The sequence below is a fragment of the Mustela lutreola genome, chromosome 12 (genome assembly GCF_030435805.1).
Source record: "Mustela lutreola isolate mMusLut2 chromosome 12, mMusLut2.pri, whole genome shotgun sequence".
Lineage (NCBI taxonomy): Eukaryota > Metazoa > Chordata > Mammalia > Carnivora > Mustelidae > Mustela > Mustela lutreola.
The window spans coordinates 35,086,213-35,105,118 of NC_081301.1; the positions used below are offsets into that span (position 1 = coordinate 35,086,213).

General features: G+C 43.1%; 1 protein-coding gene across 3 annotated transcripts in view; it reads left to right on the plus strand.

Moving 5' to 3' along the window:
• Positions 1-7,091: 7,091 nt before the first annotated feature.
• The window catches only part of RNF38 (ring finger protein 38), a 137,617-nt gene continuing 125,802 nt past the window's right edge, over positions 7,092-18,906 (plus strand). For 2 of the 3 annotated variants that reach the window (XM_059143628.1, XM_059143631.1), the window contains exon 1: positions 7,092-7,423. In XM_059143628.1, coding sequence (XP_058999611.1) covers positions 7,171-7,423 — 253 coding nt within the window. In that variant the 5' untranslated portion in view covers positions 7,092-7,170. The remainder of the gene's footprint in view (positions 7,424-18,906) is intronic. The other variant, XM_059143647.1, reaches the window with a different exon arrangement.

Genomic DNA, 18,906 nt, shown 5'->3' on the forward strand with positions numbered 1-18,906 from the left:
AATCTTTTTTAAAAATAAACTTTAAAAAAAATTAATTCGGGAGGCACTTGGGTGGCTCAGTTGGTTAAGTATCTGCCTTCAGTTTAGGTCATGATCTTGGGGTCCTGGGATCAAGCCCTGCATTGGGCTCCCTGCTTGGCAGGGAGTCTGCTTCTCCCTCTTTTGCTCCTCCCACTCATGCTCTGTCTCTCTCTAGAAAGGAAAAAAGAAAGAAAGAAAGAGAAAAAATGTACCTTAAAAATAAAAATGACTTTGGGGTTAGATATGGATACATACATAGTTAAAAATGAAAATAAAAACATGGACAAGTTTTACACTTAGCTTTGGAGGAGTCTTTGGTTCTTTTTCCCCTCTAAAGAAACCAATAATGGAAAAATACACGATGAATATTAGGTGAGAAATGGGCCATTGGTTGTCTCATGAAAAACCTGGCAACTTCCACCTGGGACAGTTGGAACAGTTGCTCTGGAGGAAGCCAGGTACTAGGTAAGAAGTCTACCTGGCCTAAGACCACGATGTTAGGAAGCCCATGCTAGTGGCATTGAGAGTGAGATGCCCTGCTAACTCCAGCATTTCTAGCCACGTCAGTGTAGGTACCAGCCAAGTGGTGAAAAGCCATCTTGGATATCTAGCCTAGGTGAGTTTTCAGAACACTCCAGCCCTTGCCTCCATCTGACTGCAACCTTATAAGAAATTCTAAGTGAGAACCACCCCACTGAGCCGAATCTATCCACAGAAGCACAAGAAATAATAACACATTTTTTGTTTTAAGTCACTTTATATTAGTTTGTTTTGTTATACAACAGATAACCAGTCTCTTGTGGATGAAAGGAGAGAATCACAAGAAAAGGGAGGCAGCCATTAACGTCAAATACCATAAAGAGATCACGGAGAATGAGAAAAGACCATAGTATTTCACAATTGAGAAGTCAGCATTGTCCTTCAAGCATTGCAGTTTCAATAGAATGGTAGGGGTGAAGGCAAATTGGAAGTGTTCGTAGGGCAAGTGAGTGGTAGGAAACAGATACAATGACAGATTCGTCTCTCTTCTTTCTTTTTTAATGGTTTAACATTCACTGATGATTCTTACCTGAATCAATTATCTCATTGGAGATGGAAAAATGGAGAATTTCTAATTCTATCAGTCCTACATTTATTAGCTGACATTCTTCTGCAAAGAAGAGTTTTCCCTCATCAATTGGGGATGAACCTAATTTCTTCCTAAAATGACACATTAAATGCTTCATTCTTTCTCTTTAATTACCAGTTACCTGACAAAGGAGTTAGCGTCACAGTATTTCCATTGATGGTAAATGAGGTTTCCCCCACCTTTTCTCTCTCATTCTCTCTTTGAGTATCATTATGGACTCATGTGTAGACTCATGTATCACATTTTTTCAATGTGTTATAATCAATTACAGACTAAATTAGTCTTTAAAAGAAGCAATGAAGGATAGGGCTAAGAGGTGATCAGAAAATTCCTGGAAGAATACAGTGGTTAAAGAAATACACACACATACACACACACCCTTATCAATGATCAAAAAATGAAAATCAGAACTATATAAAAGAGAAAAAAACTATAAAATATTCAGTTCTGGTACTGGATGTATAACCCAGAGAAATTCTCACATAGATCTCATAAGGGGCATGTATGAAGATATTCACAGCATTGTTGATTTGGGTTGTGAGGAGAAATTTGGACATCCATAACTGAAGAAGTCCTTAAGCAAAATGTGGTGGTGGAGTACTATTCAGTAGTTAGAAGCCGTGGACCAGATCTTAAAAACCTGTTACTGCAAGGAAGAACAAAAAGAAAAAGATATGTATTTTATAATATTATTTATGTAAGAAAAAATACACGAATCTAAAATAGTAATACACATTTTAAATAAATATCTACAAATAACAGTTTTTAATTTTATTTTATAAAAATTTTTTAAAATAAATATCTACAAACAAAAGGATATATGCTTAACATACTGGAATGATTTCCAGGGGTGAGAAAAGGGAATGAGATTAGAGGATATGGATAAAAGTGAATAATAAGTAAAATCAATGTGAGAGGCTTTGTGAGTGAATAATAGGATCAAGTCAACCCCCTATATTTAAATAAAAATAAATGACTACATAAATAAATTGTGATAGCTGTTCTGGAAAGGAAAACCTTTAAAAACATGGACCTAACAATTTTTTTAGGAATCTAGCCTAAGAAAATAGAAACTTATGCTTATTAGCATTATAACAGGAAGAAAAATGGTCAGCATGTGTTTTATTGCTCTTATCCACAGCCTGCAACATATATCCCCAGGTGTTTCAGGGAGGATTCTGGAGTGTTTCACAGGTGTTTGCGATGTGCTTGGAACAAGTAGAGGCATGTGATATTGGGGGTTAAATGCATCATCTCTTGCTCCAGCTCCTTCCATCTGGCTCTGCTATATTTCCACTGCCTTTGCTGGGAATGGTTAGAATGGTCATTGAGTTCTGCCATTTCTGGAGTCCTTCAATTGCTAAGGCTGCAGAATGTTATTCTGTGCTGTAGCTGAAACTAGCTGGCTCTTCTTTTGGTTTCACACACTATTAAATTTTATTGTGTGTTACAATTTTTCTGGAACTCTTTTGTTGTTTTCTTCTTCCTCTACTCCTCCCCCTCCAGGAAAAACAAACAAACAGACAAACCAAAAGACAAAGCAAAAAAGAACACCAGCAAAGCATGCTGGAAGACAAACACAAATAATAGATGTGCTGGGCTTAAAAGTGAAATGAGAAATGCAAGTCGAAACCATAAGGAGATACCACTTCATGCCCATTAGATGGCTGTGTTAAAAAAAAAAAAAAAAAGAAGAGAGAGAGAATGACATGTGTTGGTGAGGATATGGAGAAATTGGAACCCCTGTGCATTGCTGGTGGGAATGTAAAATGGTGCAGTTACTGTGGAAACCAGTTTGGTGGGTTCTTCAAAAAGTTAAGTATAGAATTACCCTATGATGCAACAATTCTCCTCCTAGGTGGAACTGAAAAGAACTGAAAGCAGGGACTCATACACTTGTATGCCAATGTTCAGAGCATATTATTCACAATAGCAAAAAACAACATAAATGTCCATTGATGAATGAAGGAATGAAACAAATGAATGAATGAATGAAACAAATATATATATATAGTGAAATATTATATATAGTGTAATATTCACTTTAAAAAGGAATGAAATTCTGATACACACTACAACCTTGAAAATAGTATGGTAAGTGAAATGAGCTAGACACACAAAGACAGATATTGTATGATTCCATTCATATGAGGTACCTAGAATAGGCAAATTCATAGAGACAGAAATTAGAATAGAAAGTACTAGGGACTGGAGGGGAAGAGAATGGGAAGGTTATGGATTAAGAAGTACAGAGTTTCTTTCTTTCTTTTTTTTTTTTTTTTTAAGATTTTATTTATTTATTTGACAGACAGAGATCACAAGTAGGCAGAGAGGCAGGCAGAGAGAGAGAGAGGAGGAAGCATACTCCCTGCTCAGCAGAGAGCCCGATGTGAGGCTCAATCCCAGGACCCTGGGATCATGACCTGAGCCAAAGGTAGACCATTAACCCACTGAGCCACCCAGGCGCCCCAGAAGTACAGAGTTTCTGTTTGGGTTGATAAAAAACTTCTGGAATGGATAGTCGTGATAGTTGAATACCTTTGTGAATATAACTGCTATCGATTGAATTGTGTCCTGCTCAGATTCATACCTTGAAATTCTAACCCTCAATGTGATAATATTTGGAGTTGGGGCCTTTGGGTGATAATTAGGTTTTGAGGTCAGGAAGATGGAGCCCTCAAGTTGAAATCAGTGTCCTTATAAAAAGAGATACCAGAGACAGAAAGACAGCTCTTACCAGAATCTGACCATGTTGACATCTTGATCTTGGATTTCCAGTCTCCAGAACTGTGAGAAAAAAATTTCTGTTGTTGGGTGCCTGGGTGGCTCAGTGGGTTAAGCCTCTGCCTTTGGCTCAGGTCATGGTCTCAGGGTCCTGGGATCAAGCCCCACATCAGGCTCTCTGCTCAGCAGGGAGCCTGCTTCTCCCCTCTCTCTGCCTGCCTCCTCTTTGCCTACTTGAGATTTCTCTCTCTGTCAAATAAATAAATTAAATTAAAAAAAATTTAAAAAAAAAGAAAAAAAAAAGGAAAAAAAAATTCTGTTGTTTAAGCCACCAGCCTATAGTATTTTGTTATGGCAGCCCAAGCTAATACACATGGATATGGTCCTTTCTTTCTTTCCTTTTTTATTTTTTTAATATTTATTTATTTGAAAGATTTTGTTTATTTATTTGACAGTGACAGAGATCACAAATAGGCAGAGAGGAGGAAGCAGTCTCCCTGCTGAGCAGAGAGCCTGATGCGGGTCTCGATCCCAGGACCCTGGGAGATGATGACCTGAGCTGAAGGCAGAGGCTTTGACCCACTGAGCCACCCAGGCACCCCTTTCTTTTCTTCTCTTTTAAAAAAGATTTTATTTACTTACTTGAGAGAGAGAGAGCATGAGCAGGGAGAGGAGTGGAGGGAGAAGTAGACTCCCACTGAGTGGACACCTGACATCAGACACCAGCACTGGGTTGGCCTCCAGGGGTTGATCCCAGGACCCTGAGATCATAACCTGAGCTGAAGTCAGACACTTAAGAAACTGAGCCACCCAGGAGTCCCTGTGGTCCATTTGCTCTTTTGTACCCCTTAACTGGTGGGGTGAGGTGGCCCCAGGCCTAACCCAGTCCTCTCTCTTGTTTCTTCCTGGCCTCCAAGGCAGCTTTAGTGGGGTCTTTTCATTACTAGATTAAACTGCTTGCCTGCCCCCTTTCTTCCAGGGCTGGTGGGAAAAGCACTTGACCAAATTGGAGTTTCAAGAGTTGAAACTAGGATTTGGGCATTGGGGTGTAAATAGGCCTCATTTTTTTTTTTTTTTTAAGATTTTATTTATTTATTTGTCAGAGAGAGAGCACAAGCAGGTGGAGTGGCAGGCAGAGGCAGAGAGAGAGGCAGGTTCCCCGCTGAGCAAGGAGCCTATTCCGGACTCGATCCCAGGCTCCTGGGATCATGACCTAAGCCAAAGGCAGCTGCTTAACAAATTGAGCCACCCAGGCTTCCCTAAATAGGTCTGATTTTGTTCAAGGCTGCTGAGACCTATTAAAGGAGAGATGAATGCCATAGTTTATGGGCATTCTACAGAAGGCATTGGGACTAAAGCCCCAAGTAGTAATATGTTACCTGCCATGAGAAAGTGAAGGATAGGATTCAGGAAATACTAGGATCCTGAGATCAAGACCTGAGCTGAGATCAAAAGTTGGACACCTAAGAACTGAGCCATCCAGGTGTCCCTGACCAATTACATTCTTAAAGTCTTCCAGGTCCACTTCCCCGGACTGTTTCACCTGGTAAACTCCTCATCATCCTTAAGCTATTAATTTTTTTTTTTTAAGATTTTATTTATTTATTTATTTATTTGAGAAAGAGAGAGAGACAGCAAGAGAGGGAATGCAAGCAGGGGGAGAGAGAGAGAAAGAAAAGAAGAAAAACAGGCTTCCTGCTGAGCAGGGAGCCTGATGCTGGGCTTGATCCCAGCACCATGGGATCCTGACCTGAGCCCAAGGCAGATGCTTAACGACTAAGCCACCCAGGCAACCCTAAGCTTTTAACTTCTAAGAATTGATCTCAGCATCCTCCAAGGAGACTTGTAAACTCTTTGGAGTCTGGGCCTATACCTTCTTCATTGTATCCCCAGGGCCTGGCATTGTTAATGACTGAAAGATCAGTACCTAGCGATTGTCAAAGTGGAATTTAAAATGTCTGTTGCCACAGATTCATCCACAGGTCCTTCTCATGGGGCCAGCCTAGCACTGTAGCACTGTGCCTTGTCAACGTGTAACCTGCTCTCTCTCTACTCAGTTCCTGGTTGGTGATTGCGTGTGGAGAAAGGCTGAGGATAACGCTTTCTGGAAACGATCTAGTCAGCAGTTTAGCTGCACCCTCACCCACACGGCTGTACTTAACAGCACTCCTAGCACGTGGTTGAGTTTTATTCTGCTCCTCTGTGGCTTTGATATAAGAGTAAGAAAAACATGAAAAGGAAATGGGTTCAGTAACCAATATCCTATCCGAGGAGAGGAGGGCCGCCAAGAGGGTCATGAATCTGCAGAATTCTTCTCTCTTAGAACACCGTCAGCACAGCTCAAAAGCCTTTCCTCACCTCCCGGCCTCTCTCTCTTTTGAGACTAGGCCCAGCTGGGTGAGATGGTTTCCTGTAAGTTTTTTAACAACAAGGGCGTTTAAAGTAAGAAAGAGGAAGAGAAAGTCAGAGGAAGGGGCAAGGGGCCAGGGCCGAGCCAGGCCGGCTTCTGCTTATAAGTCAAGATGGGTCTCTAAATTCAGAGAAGGCAGCGGATCTCCCTCCATCTCTTTCGTTTCTGCCTCTACTATCCTCTCTGGGTCCGTTGATTTATCACTGAGACATCGCTCAAGAACGGCAGGCAGTTTCTTTCGTAAGTGTCTGAAAGGGGAAAAACTTTGAGCAAACAGCCAAAAGAGGGAGGAGGGTGGAGAGGAGACTGGCTCTAGTGTGGGGAAGAAAAGAAGGGAGGCCGAGGCGACATTGGCCGCGCACCGGGAGGCCGGCGGGCGGGCGCGCCGGCGAGCTGCAGCTACCCGGGCCGATCTCCTAGCAAACTCGCGGGCGCAAATACTGGCGCCAGAGGCAGCCGAGCAGCTGAGCCCCAGGCGCAGCGGGGCCTGGGTGGCGCTGGGCCCGGCCCGAGAGGCCCAAGTCTGTGCCCGGGAGGCGGACCGGGGGCGGGGCCGCCCCGGGAGCTGGGTTCTCCCGCGGGCGGCCCTTAGTCTCCCCGCCTCCGCGAGCGGCAGCGGCAGAGGATGCCCTACGGCGCCGCCTGTCCTGCCCCGGAGCCGCGGCTGAGAAGCCGGCTGCCCATTGGCGGCGGCGGCGCGGCGTCTCCGCCCCCTCCGCGTCCCCGCCCCCTCCGCCGCCGCCGCCGCCGCTTCCCGGCTCCGCCTCCTCCCCCTCCGGGAGCCGCCTCCGTCGCCGCCACCGCCACTGCTGCCGCCGGCCGGGGCCCAGTCAGCGCCCGCCGCCGGAGTCGAGTCGCAGTCGGAGCCGCTGCCCGCGGCCCCGCCATGAGCGGAAGCGCCGCCGCCGCGGTTGCCGCCGCCGCCGCCTCAGCAGCTGCGGCCGCCGCGCACTTCCAGCCTCAGTCGTCGTCTCCCAGGCCGGGCGCCGCCGAGCTCGGGCCCCTGCGACGCCCGCGCCCCCCGCCGCCGCCGCCCCGGCCCGAGCCAGCCGCTGCCGGCCGTCTCAGCCCTCCGGACCACGGGCCTCTCCGGGCGAGCGCCCAGGGTGGCGGCGCCTGCGGCCGAGCGCCGGGAGCAGGTACGGGGTCCAGGAACCGGCCGGGCGGGGAGGGGCGTGGGTTGGTTTTGGGGGTGGGGGGGACCCAGAGGCGTGCGGTCTAGGGGGAGCGTAGGGGGTGGAGCGTTGTCCGGGTTAGCTTTGTCCGACCCCGGAGCCCCTGTGAGCCCTGTGGCCCCGTCGAGCCGAGCGGCTCACAAAGCGTTTTCCCACCCGGTGCGTAGCCCCCTCCCTTAGGGTGGGCAGGGCAGGACCTCTTTAGGTCTCCGCTTGGCGGAGGAGGAAACCGAGGCGTTCAGGGGAAGTGACTTACCCAAGGTCACGTAGCCGGTGAGAGTCGTATCCTGGCTAGGACCCAGGGCCACCCAGAGCCGGCGCGGGCCCGGAGCAGGGGGGCTGGGAGGAGGAAGAGCCCCTAGCCCCGGAGACCCGAGAGACATAGATCCGGAGGAGGGGGCGCTAGGCCCTGCTCTCAGACACGCCCACCCAACGCTTTTTAGGTAGGCTTAAGAAATGGGATCAATTGCGGGGTGGGACAGAGGAGCTGGGGCCGCTTTGGGGGCTTGGTGGTACCCTGGGGAACCGATTTGGGGAGTCTCAGGGGGAAAGAGTCGTATGGGGAGGGTGTAGTCTTTGGGAGAGGGCTTTCTTGAGTGAATGGGGCAGAGCTTCGGAAACTTCTCATCGTGGGGACCGTTTGGTCTCTGCCAGGCCACCATTGCCCGGACTAAACCAATCCAGCTGAAATTAATAGGAGGGAGGCCTTCCCGCTTTTGTGGAGACACCCTCAAGGTGTCTGTTTTCGTGAAATTGTCGAAGTTTCGTTTGTGCCCCAAACAGAAGTGCTATAAGGCCCTAGTAAAAAGCATTTCTGCTGTAGAAGGCTGAATTAGTTTTTTCCCGGGTGGTCTGGATCTGTCACCCATGAAGAGCCCCTAGAGAGCAGCTACCCCAAGCGTGAAGGTCCGGGAAGGAGGCGGGGAGGATTGGGACAAGTCACCCGCCGGCCTGGTATGTTAGGCAGGGCCCTATACTATATGGGACTCCCATTTTCCTTTCGGGTGTGGGTTCCTCAATGTATGGTTTTGACTGTGGATGCATCTTGGAAAGGGAAGGAGCAGAGAGCACTTGGGAGTCCTAGAGACAGCGAGAGCGAGCGAGCAATGAAGAGGTTTCTGTGGCGCTGGGAAATAGAAGCTGTAGAATGGGGGAAAAGACGATATTTAGTCATTGCGGGGGATGGGAGATGAAAGGATTTCCGAGGGGAAGGGGGCAGTGTCTAGTCCTGAGAAAAGTTGGGATGTTTCAAAGAAGGAGCCAAGGGTGATGAGTTTGAAAGGAGTCTGTTAGAGGTGGATGGTATCTTAAAGGTTGAGTAATAGGTATTGGTCTGCAACAATCACTTCATTTTCTTCTAGTAAAGACAGTTGTACTTTCATATAAATGTTTAGCCTTCTCATTCCCCATCCCCCATTCTCTCTCCTGTTCTAAGGCTGTTGGCTCTCAGTATTGTCTTGGAAGTAAGGCTTGACAAAAGAGGGAAGGGGAAGACTAATTAGCAAATGCATTAATTAGGGCCCTTTGTCCGAAATGATTCCATGTTTAAGTCAGCTGTTTTCTTCCTGCCCTCCTGCACTTAGGCTTTCCAGCTGTGGTGGCTGTTGGACGGGTGCTGTGGAATAACTGCTGTGATTTAGACAAGATAGGTTCGATTTTTCTTAAAAAATGGAGGAAAACCTATTTGACAAAGATGTATAAAAACTTGAAAATTTTCTGGTCAAAGATTTTAATCAGGAAAATGCAAATGGAAACAATATTGAGGTGCCATTTCACACCCATCAGACTGGCAAAATTTAAATGCTGTGATAACCAAGTGTTAGTGAGCTTGTGGGGAAATCAAAAGTTTATTTCCTGTTAGTGGGAGTGTAAATGAATACAACCACCTTGGAGAGTAGTGTGGTGATGTGTTATTGGAGAGCTAATATACCTACTTACCCAAAATGTCTGTTTCTGGCTCTGAGAAATCCTAGTACAAGTGTCCAAGAAAGAAGTATGAAAGAAATACAAGCATTCTGCTTGCAGCTTAAATGGCCACCAGCACGGGAAGTGCATAAATTGTTAGATAGTCCCATGCGCTTGAGTCTTAACAGCAATGAAAAATAAACTATAGCCACATGCATTAAAATGATGGAATCTCACAAACATAATATGGGGTGGGGGAACAGGTTACAGAATTCTTTTTTTTTTTTTTTAAAGACTTTATTTATTTATTTGACAGAGAGAAATCACAAGTAGGTAGAGAGGCAGGCAGAGAGAGAGAGAGGAGGAAGCAGGCTCCCTGCTGAGCAGAGAGCCCGATGCGGGACTCGATCCCAGGACCCTGAGATCATGACCTGAGCCGAAGGCAGCGGCTTAACCACTGAGCCACCCAGGTGCCCATGGTTACAGAATTCTTAACAAAATGTTTTCACTTTTATAAAATCTGAAAACATGCAAAATAATGTTTGTGGCTATGTGCATATATGGTAATAGTACAAAAACATGCAACAACTAACATCAAGTTCAGAGTAGAGATTATCTCTGGAAACAGAAGACAAGGAATGAGATTGGACAGGGCTACACCGAGGGTGTTAATAATATCTAATATTCTGTTACTAAGAAATCTGAATCAGATAATTGCAAATTAGGATTTGCTTATTTTGGGTGTAGGGTCAGAGGTTCAGTATCTTATTTTAAAAAATTTTCAGATGTTTGAAATATTTCTTACATGCAAAAAATTTGATTGTTTATAGAGTGCAAGATTTTTGTCTCATAATGATGAAACTCTTGCTACAGACTCCGGTCCCACACAGCCTATTAGGCATGCAGGCTGGTGATCTTTTCTCACCTTTTTCTGATCTGCGAAGCCTAGTATATTGCACTGGATGACTTTTATTTTGGAACTGCTGATAGGCATGGAGGATTTCTCAGTCTTTCTAAATTTTCTAGTGGACCTAGGTCAGCAGTTTGAGCTTTGTCAAAATATAAATGCCCCAGGACGTTCAGACTTTTCTGTTGTAGGGAGAGCCCCAGAAATCTGATTTTGAAAAAGTTCCCCAGTAGATTCTGATGGCCACTAAAATTTGACACTAAAATTTGAGAGCCACTGCCTTCGGCTCCTGTCTCTGGACTGTACTCCATCTCAACTTTGCCCTATAGGCTACCTTCTCTTGCCCCTCCTGCATGACTAGGACTGATTTGGGCCCATGTGATACTTAGCTCTTTTGTAGGGCATAAAAGAATGATAGGGTTGGAAGCTGTTGAGTGTTAAGCCCTTTATAATGGGGATATAGTCCTCTTATTTTCATGCAGGTAGCTAAGGGGCCCACTGCCCACCAAGGCTATTTATCAGGTTTTATAAACTTTAACCACTGGTGTCACAATATGGGGTTTTATAATTAGGATGGGAGCAGAAAAAAAGGGGGGGGGCTTCCAGAAGGAAAACCCAGAAAATTCGGAGAAAGGAAACCCCCAACAGTAAATGTATGTGATTGTGCCTTTTTCCACAGATAATGGTGATTGTTTTATTGCTTTAGCTTATGACATTGATTTAGATTTCAGCTATTGAATCTACATTCAAAGATTAGGGTCTCAGATAACAACTGATTATCCCCCTCAAGATGGAAGAATTTCCTTTCTCCAAATTTGATAGTTTTACTTATCTGCCAGACCCTTTTTGCTCTAGTCCTGATATGTTTAGAAATGAATTTATATTCACAGATGTGAGGACTTCTGGTAATGAGATTTGTGAAATGCCTGTTTTGGGGAAGGTTCTTCTCTCAGGAACCCTGCTTTGGAAGTGCAGTACTTCTCCAGGTAGACTGCTGCAGGGCTGCTGTGTTGGGTTGTATGGGTTGTGCCCAACCTGAGGTCACCTGTTTTGTGTGGTGAGTGGGAGTGGAAATTCATTTGTGCTCCACTTACCAAATGAGCATTTTGTAGGGGGGCCTGGGTGGCTCATTTGGCTGAGTGTCCGACTCTTGGTTTCTACTCAGGTCCTGATCTCAGAGTTGTGAGATTGGTCCTTGCATCGGTATCCAACCTTAGTGTAGAGTCTGCTTAAGATTCTTTCTCCCTCTCCCTCTGCCCCTCCCAACCCTGGGCTCTCACTCTCCCTCCTTCTCTATCTTTGTCTCCCTCAAATGAATTAATAAATCTTAAAAAAAAAAAAGCATTTCTTGTGGAAATGCGTCCCCTCAGAGAGGGGACACCCTTTTCTAATTTCCATCAAGTGTTTCATGAACTAGCATGGCCTTGCAACTTTGGAAGGCTTTGTCCCAGGCAGCTTTGTTGGTCCATGTGTAATGAACTATGCCATCCATAGTTAAGGACTTTGTGAAGAGGGCATGTCAGTTTTGGGCTTTGAGCTCTGAGAATTTTGTCCACATGAACTTTTCAATGGAAGGAACCTATCCCCTCTCCCCTGGCTTTTCATCACCCTGTTCGTTTGAACCAAGATTCCAGCTTAAAATGGTAAAATTTGTTATGGAGCTGGAGAAATAGGCTCAATTTTGAAAGTACCGTTATTTATGAAAAGACAGAATGAGAGAAATATTAAAAGGACAAAAGCATCTGGTAATTGAAGACGAGAAAGTAGTTATGCACCACATTTGTTCTTGCATTCTTGGAGTGTTCACTTTGAGGGGGAAATACAATGTTTTCTTCCTATTCCCCCTACACAAGCATTCCTCAATTTCTTAAGACCTGAGGCTTTTTAGCCAATTTTGAAAATATTTACCCATTTGTATTTTCCATTAAGTGGTTGTTTACGCTTCCTGCTGTTTTATTTTTTTCTTGGAGTGAGAGGAGGAGGGTAGTGCTGAACCAAGGACGAGACTGGACTTCCTACTGCTTTTGCAAATAATGGCAGTGTGTTTTTCAGAACTGTTGTCATGGAAGAGTGCTGTTCTGCGGACTCAAGGGAGAGGTACATTTGAAGTGTTTTCTGTTGTCTTTTTTATTATCATTTTTAAACATGATCGAGGGTGATGGTTACAGAGTTCCATTGTGCTTTTGCTGCTGTCTTGAAGGGAGTTTTTTTTTTTCTTAATATTTTATTTATTTATTTGACACAGAGAGACACAGGGAGAGAAGGAACGCAATCAGGGGGAGTGGGAGGAGGAGAAGCAGGCTTCCCGCTGAGCAGGGAGCCTGATGTAGGCTTGATCTCAGGACCCTGGGATCATGACCTGAGCCAAAGGCAGATGCTTAACAACTGAGCCACCCAGGCACCTCAGGTTTTTTTTTTTTTTTTTTTTTTTTTAAAAGAAAATCTGTTTAAAAATGTTTGACAAAAATAGTCTTAATGCCCACACAAGGAAAATAAACAGTTCTCACCTATGGGCCTTACCCAAAGCAGTTTGAATTTTTTTCCCCCCAGTTCTGTTTAAAGGGATTGGGCAGGTGGAGGAAGAGAATGATGGGATTATACTGGAGTTTTATCAGTGACTCCAGTCTTGATATGGAAAACTATCACTGTATTGTCTGCTATTGTGATAAAGTATGTGTAGAAGTAAGGGAGAGATTGGGAGTTTTGATGTATGTAATGATTTGACCCCGTTGAAAGAAAAAGCAGAGGAAAGAAGTGGTAAGAGGAAGAAATATATGAGAGTAGCAAGCAATTAAATAGGACATTTTGTAGTGTTTTTGGAATGTTCTTGGAGTTGAAAGTTACCTGTCCGTATCCGTTCTGCTTTAGCACCTTTGGTTTTAGTGTGTGAAGATGGTGCTTACTGATCTTCACTTCAAACCCGTTTTATTGTCAAGGAGCTGGAAAGTGAGCAGTTTTGAAGACTAGGCTGAGGTGGGAGGCTAGGCTAAAAGCAAAAACAAGTATCCATTTTGTAATTGCTTTTGTAAATAGGAGTTGAGACTCATAATTAAAAAAAGTATTTTTCATTTGGCTTTTAGGCTATCTTATTTAAAAATTGTTCTAATACATATGTCTTCTATGTAGGTTTTTGTTGCTGCCTCAGTACATATTTGAGCACCTACTGGGTGCACAATCCTAGTACCAACCACTGGTCCATGGGGGCGATACCTTCATTTTCCGAGACTTTTTCATTACCTGAGGTGCTGCTTCAGCTTGTGCTTTCTTTTCTCCCTTTTATCCTGCCTCCTTCTCCCTGGTCTTTGGGCTTGGTGGGGGTCCACCGATCTGTCGGGTGATCTTACCACACGTGAGGGGTGCAGAGGCCTCTCAGAACCTTTTGACTGGGCGCCCTTCAGTAACACCCCTCAGACAGTTTTGAGCTAGACTTGAGGGCCATCATTGCGGCCCCACCGCCTCTTCCTTCTCTGCCGCCTGTGTTGCCACCACCCACCCTTCGCTGTGGAGCCTGGAAGGCGCTCCCCTCACCCCCAATCATACAAAGAGTCTTTGTGCTTGGAGGATGTTCTAAAGGCGGGATCACTGCAATTATAATTCCCCAAGCACAACCAAGTAATGGGGGCAGGCAGGGTAAAGATGGTATCCAAGTTCTCGTTGGTAGGGAGAAGTCAGGCAGGGATTAAAAATCATCTGGAGACAGTACCAAAATGGATAATGGAGCGTTGTTGGTAGTGCTAGTGGGAATGTGTTTAATTGAATGCATTTCACTTCAGATTTTTAAATTCTAATACTCAAAAGATATTTGAAGCTTTAAAAAGCAAAAGACAGCCTGAACTTTTTTTTAGTTTTTTTAATCTAAAATTATATAACAAAATCACTTTAGAAGAAGGTATATAGAAATCACAGTATACTTTGCTTTATGTTTATGATGCCAGAGTGACTGATTGCCTACGAAAGCCAAATACATATCTTACTTACTATCCAGGGGGTGCTTTTACTAATCCAGCTCTTTTTGTTTATTTCCAAAAGTAAGCTCTGACTGACATTTTTGGGAAGCTCCTTCTACCACAAGAAGAAAATCAGTGCGGGAAAATGTGCTTAATAAACTCTTAGATCAACCATCCCATGTCATGACGTGCTTCCAAGTTCTATTGGTAATCTCTTAGTGAAGACTTTTTTCTTACTGTGTCTTTTTCTTCTAAAGATTTTATTTATTTGTTTCACACACACACACACACACACACAGTGAGCACAAGCAGGGAGAGCAGCAGAGGGAGAGAGAGAGAGAAGCAGGCTCTTCGTCGAGCATGGAGCCCAATGGGGGACTCCATCCCAGGATGCTGGGATCATGACCTGAGCTGAAGGCAGACTCTTAACTGACTCAGCCACCCAGATTCCCTTACGATGTTAACTATTAGTGTATTGCTCTGATTAGTGTCTCAAATAGACTTTCTTGTTTTTCTAAAAAGAAGTACACCAGACAATTGACAGCAGAGGTTATCTTTAGACTTTAGGATAGTGGACTTCAGTCCTCTCCAGGTAAGGGGAGAAGATCCTTTTTGTTGTCATGATGAGCATTGACATCTGTGCTGAGTAAAGCAGCCAGGGACTGTGTACTCTATATGGAAAGCTATAGGTACTGTAAGCTGGCCCTTCATCTAATTACTTGTTGGAATCAGGTCAAGAGTTGGACATTTATTTTTACTGTTTAGTGTGATTGTTGTCCTGTTGGAGGAAATCTCCCTTTTTTTATTGACAGAAGTGTGCAATGTGATGATTGATAAATGAATACATTTTGAAATGATGACCACAGTCACGTTTATTAATACAACTATCACCTCATATAGTTACTTTTTTTTTTGTGAGAATGTTTTAGCGCTCTCAGCAAATCTCAAGAATATGAGGTATTCTTAACTTAGTCACCATGTTCTACATTAGATTCTCAGAACTTTTAATTGAAGACTTGTGCCTTTGACCAGCATCTTCCCATTTCCCTACTTCCCAGATCCTGGTAACCACCATTCTGCTCTCTTTCTGTGAGTTTGACTTTTTAAATTAAAAACGTTTTTACTTTTTTTTTTTTTTTTTTTAAAGATTCCACGTATAAGTGAGATAGTTGTGCATTTGTACTCTCTGGCTTATTTCACTTAACATTATGTCCTCCAGATTCATCCATGTTGTCACAAATGGCAGGATTTCCTTCTTTCTAATGGCTGAATAATTCTCTTGTACCTATATTCCAAATCTTCCTTCATCCATTCATTTGTTGGACACTTAGGTCCCTGTCTTAGCTGTTGTGAGGAACGCTGCAAAGAACATGGGAGTACAGCTAGCTTGAAGAAATCAACCTTAAATTAACCTTCACATAAGACTACTGGGTAATCTATTACAAAGATATTGCTGATTCGATCCTTAGAAAAGACTACTAAATTGACAGCTAAATTTTACGAGATTTAAAAATAAACAAGGATTGGGGCGCCTGGGTGGCTCAGTGGGTTAAGCCGCTGCCTTCGGCTCAGGTCATGATCCCAGCATCCTGGGATCGAGTCCCACATCAGGCTCTCTGCTCAGCGGGGAGCCTGCTTCCCTCTCTCTCTGCCTGCCTCTCCATCTACTTGTGATTTCTCTCTGTCAAATAAATAAATAAAATCTTTAAAAAAAATAAATAAACAAGGATGGGGCACCTGGGTTGCTCAGTGGGTTAAAGCCTCTGCCTTCAACTCAGGTCGTGATCCCGGGGTCCTGGGATTGAGCCCTGCATTGGGCTCTCTGCTTCAGCGGGGAGCGTGCTTTCCGGTCTCTCTCTGCCTGCTGCTCTGCCTACTTGTGATCTCTGTCTGTCAAATAAATAAATAAAATCTTAAAAAAAAAAAAAAAGAAACCCAAACAAGGATCTATTTTATATGCTTTCAATGAAAAGTAAGATTGATCTCCCCCTCCTGACCCACAGTGTTTTAGGCAAGTACCTTGTTCAGCAGTGACTTTATTTTAGCTTAATTATAAACTGTTATTTGGCTACTTTATTTACTTCATTTATAATAGTTATTTACTTTGGGCAGTAACCTCTGACTTCTTACTTCACTGCTCTCTAGTGGCCACTGAAAGTAATGATAAAACGTTTATTGAATGCCTACTGTGTATCAGGCAGTGAGGATTTCAGATACAATTCAGATAGGAAACTGATAGATTCTGACCGTATGTTAGCAGAAAAAAAATGCATTTTTGGGTATCCTAACCCTTAATAAAAGGGGAGAGAACATCAAAATTGCATTAACAATAGTGATATATAACCATGATAATTAATGTTGCTAAAGCACAGATCTAACCGGACCAAAAATTTACATGGTTGCCTTCGAAGTAAAAGAAATATTTTTTCATCTGGCATTCAAGACCAGCGTAGTTGGGTCTTTATTATTTCAATCTCTACTATTTTTCCTCATGAATATTATTCTCCAGGGAAATAGGATGCCCTGTCATCTATATGTGTATCACTTTTTGACTTATTTCTTTGATTTTTCAGCTTGGAATGCCTTCAGTTTTTCCAAATCCAACTTTTTTTTTATATCTAGGTGGTTTTTTTAATATCTGGGTAGTAGTTGTCATTTATTGTGTGCAAAGCTCTGTTCGGAGTGCTTACCTGGATTAATTCATTTAATTTGCGCTAGGGTCCTTTAAGGTTGATGCTATTATTATCCTTATTGTGCAGATGAAGAAACTGGAACACAGAGAGGTTAAATAACTTGCTAGAGATGATGCAGCTATTAAGAGTGTTATCTGGGATATGAACTCAAGCTGTCTAGTTCCAGAGTCTGTATTTTTAGCCATCATGCTTTACTGGATCTCTTTTTTTTTTAAGCAAACTTAGCGGTTAGTTTTGGTAATAAGAGGTTGAATGTAAGCAAAGGTGATCGCTGCTTTAGCCACTAAAAAGAATTCATAGTCTTTAGTTTTTTTTTTTTTTTTTTTTTAAAGATTTTATTTATTTATTTGTAAGAGAGAGAGAGAGAGTGAGAGCAACACAGGCAGACAGAGTGGAAGGCAGAGTCAGAGGGAGAAGCAGGCTCCCTGCGGAGCAAGGAGCCCGATGTGGGACTTGATCCCAGGACGCTGGGATCATGACCTGAGCCGAAGGCAGCTGCTTAACCAACTGAGCCACCCAGGCGTCCCTATAGTCTTTAGTTTTTAACTTTGCTCCTGAGAAATATACTCTTTTTTTTTTAAGTTCTGAATTATTGCATTAGGATTATTTAATTGATTTTTTAAAGTCATTCATTACTTTTTTACATAAGGAGTAGGAGTACCTGCATTGGTGGGTGGATCGGCATTAGAATAGGCATATTTAAATCCCTTCTTAGAAAATCTCTTATGTTCTATGAACCTGAACATTAAGGTTTTAACTGAGTACTTGTTTGAGCACTTAAGCGGATAAAAAAATTCTCAAGGGAAAATTTGGCCCTACTCGGAGGAACTTCTGAATTTCACCTTTTTGTGGATATGGATATCTTCCCACCAAATATCTCAAGAGTGGATGTTAGACTTCTTTTTAGTCCTTTTTTTTTTTTTTTTAAGCCTTCTTAATTTCCATAATAAATTGATTTGTCACAAGCTAAAGCATAAACATATCTATTCAGTAGCATAGAATATGAACATTTCAGGTATTAGTTGGAGATGCTAATATGTTGGGTTGATGCTGTCTGAGACAGTTGGATTATTTGAGGAAGATAATGTGGCATTGTGGTTACCAAAGGAACTACTTCAAAATTGATTGGAATGTTTGTTAAAAATTCTGTGTGTAGGTGACCTAGAATTAGAACTTGAGATTGAGGGACGCCTGGGTGGCTCAGTTGGTTAAGCAGCTGCCTTCGGCTCAGGTCATGATCCCAGCATCCTGGGATCGAGTCCCACATCGGGCTCCTTGCTCGGCAGGGAGCCTGCTTCTCCCTCTGCTTCTGCCTGCCATCCTGCCTGCCTGTACTCGCTCTCTCCCCCTCTCTCTCTCTGATAAATAAATAAAATCTTAAAAAAAAAAAAAAAGAACTTGAGATTGAGTAAATTTCCTTATAAACAGTTATAGGTGATGTTTCTAATACCGTTTGATTTATACTGTAGGCTTAATAGGCATTGGTGGGCCATCAGTTTAGAAAATGTACTGTGGGAAAATGAGATTCTAAGGTCAAAACCAGGTACAGTACTTACATACTTTTGGAACATGGCCTCTTTTTGAGTGGAGCACTGCCAACAGTCTTTCTCTCCTATTTTGCTTTTGGATACCAAGAAAGGAAGGCAGAATTCTTCACTTTTCAGATTACTAAGGGATATGGAATTAATTTATCAGAGGAAGATACTCTTTCTTTTCAGACGGGATAAAGACTGGCTAATCCACATAATTGAGGAATTTACACTCATTTACTTGTTTGGATTTCTTTAAAACCCTTAGTTTTAGAACAAATCAAGAGTTACGTTTGGGAGCTCCAATTGAAGACATTATTGTTGACTATGTTTGCTATACGTCAAGAATGAGTCATGAACTCTTCTGATTTAATTATCCAGTGGGTTTTTTTTTTAAATTGTGCGTGTATTGTTGAAAACAAATTATTTCTATTTTATGATATTTTTGAGCCTTAAATAAAAGCTA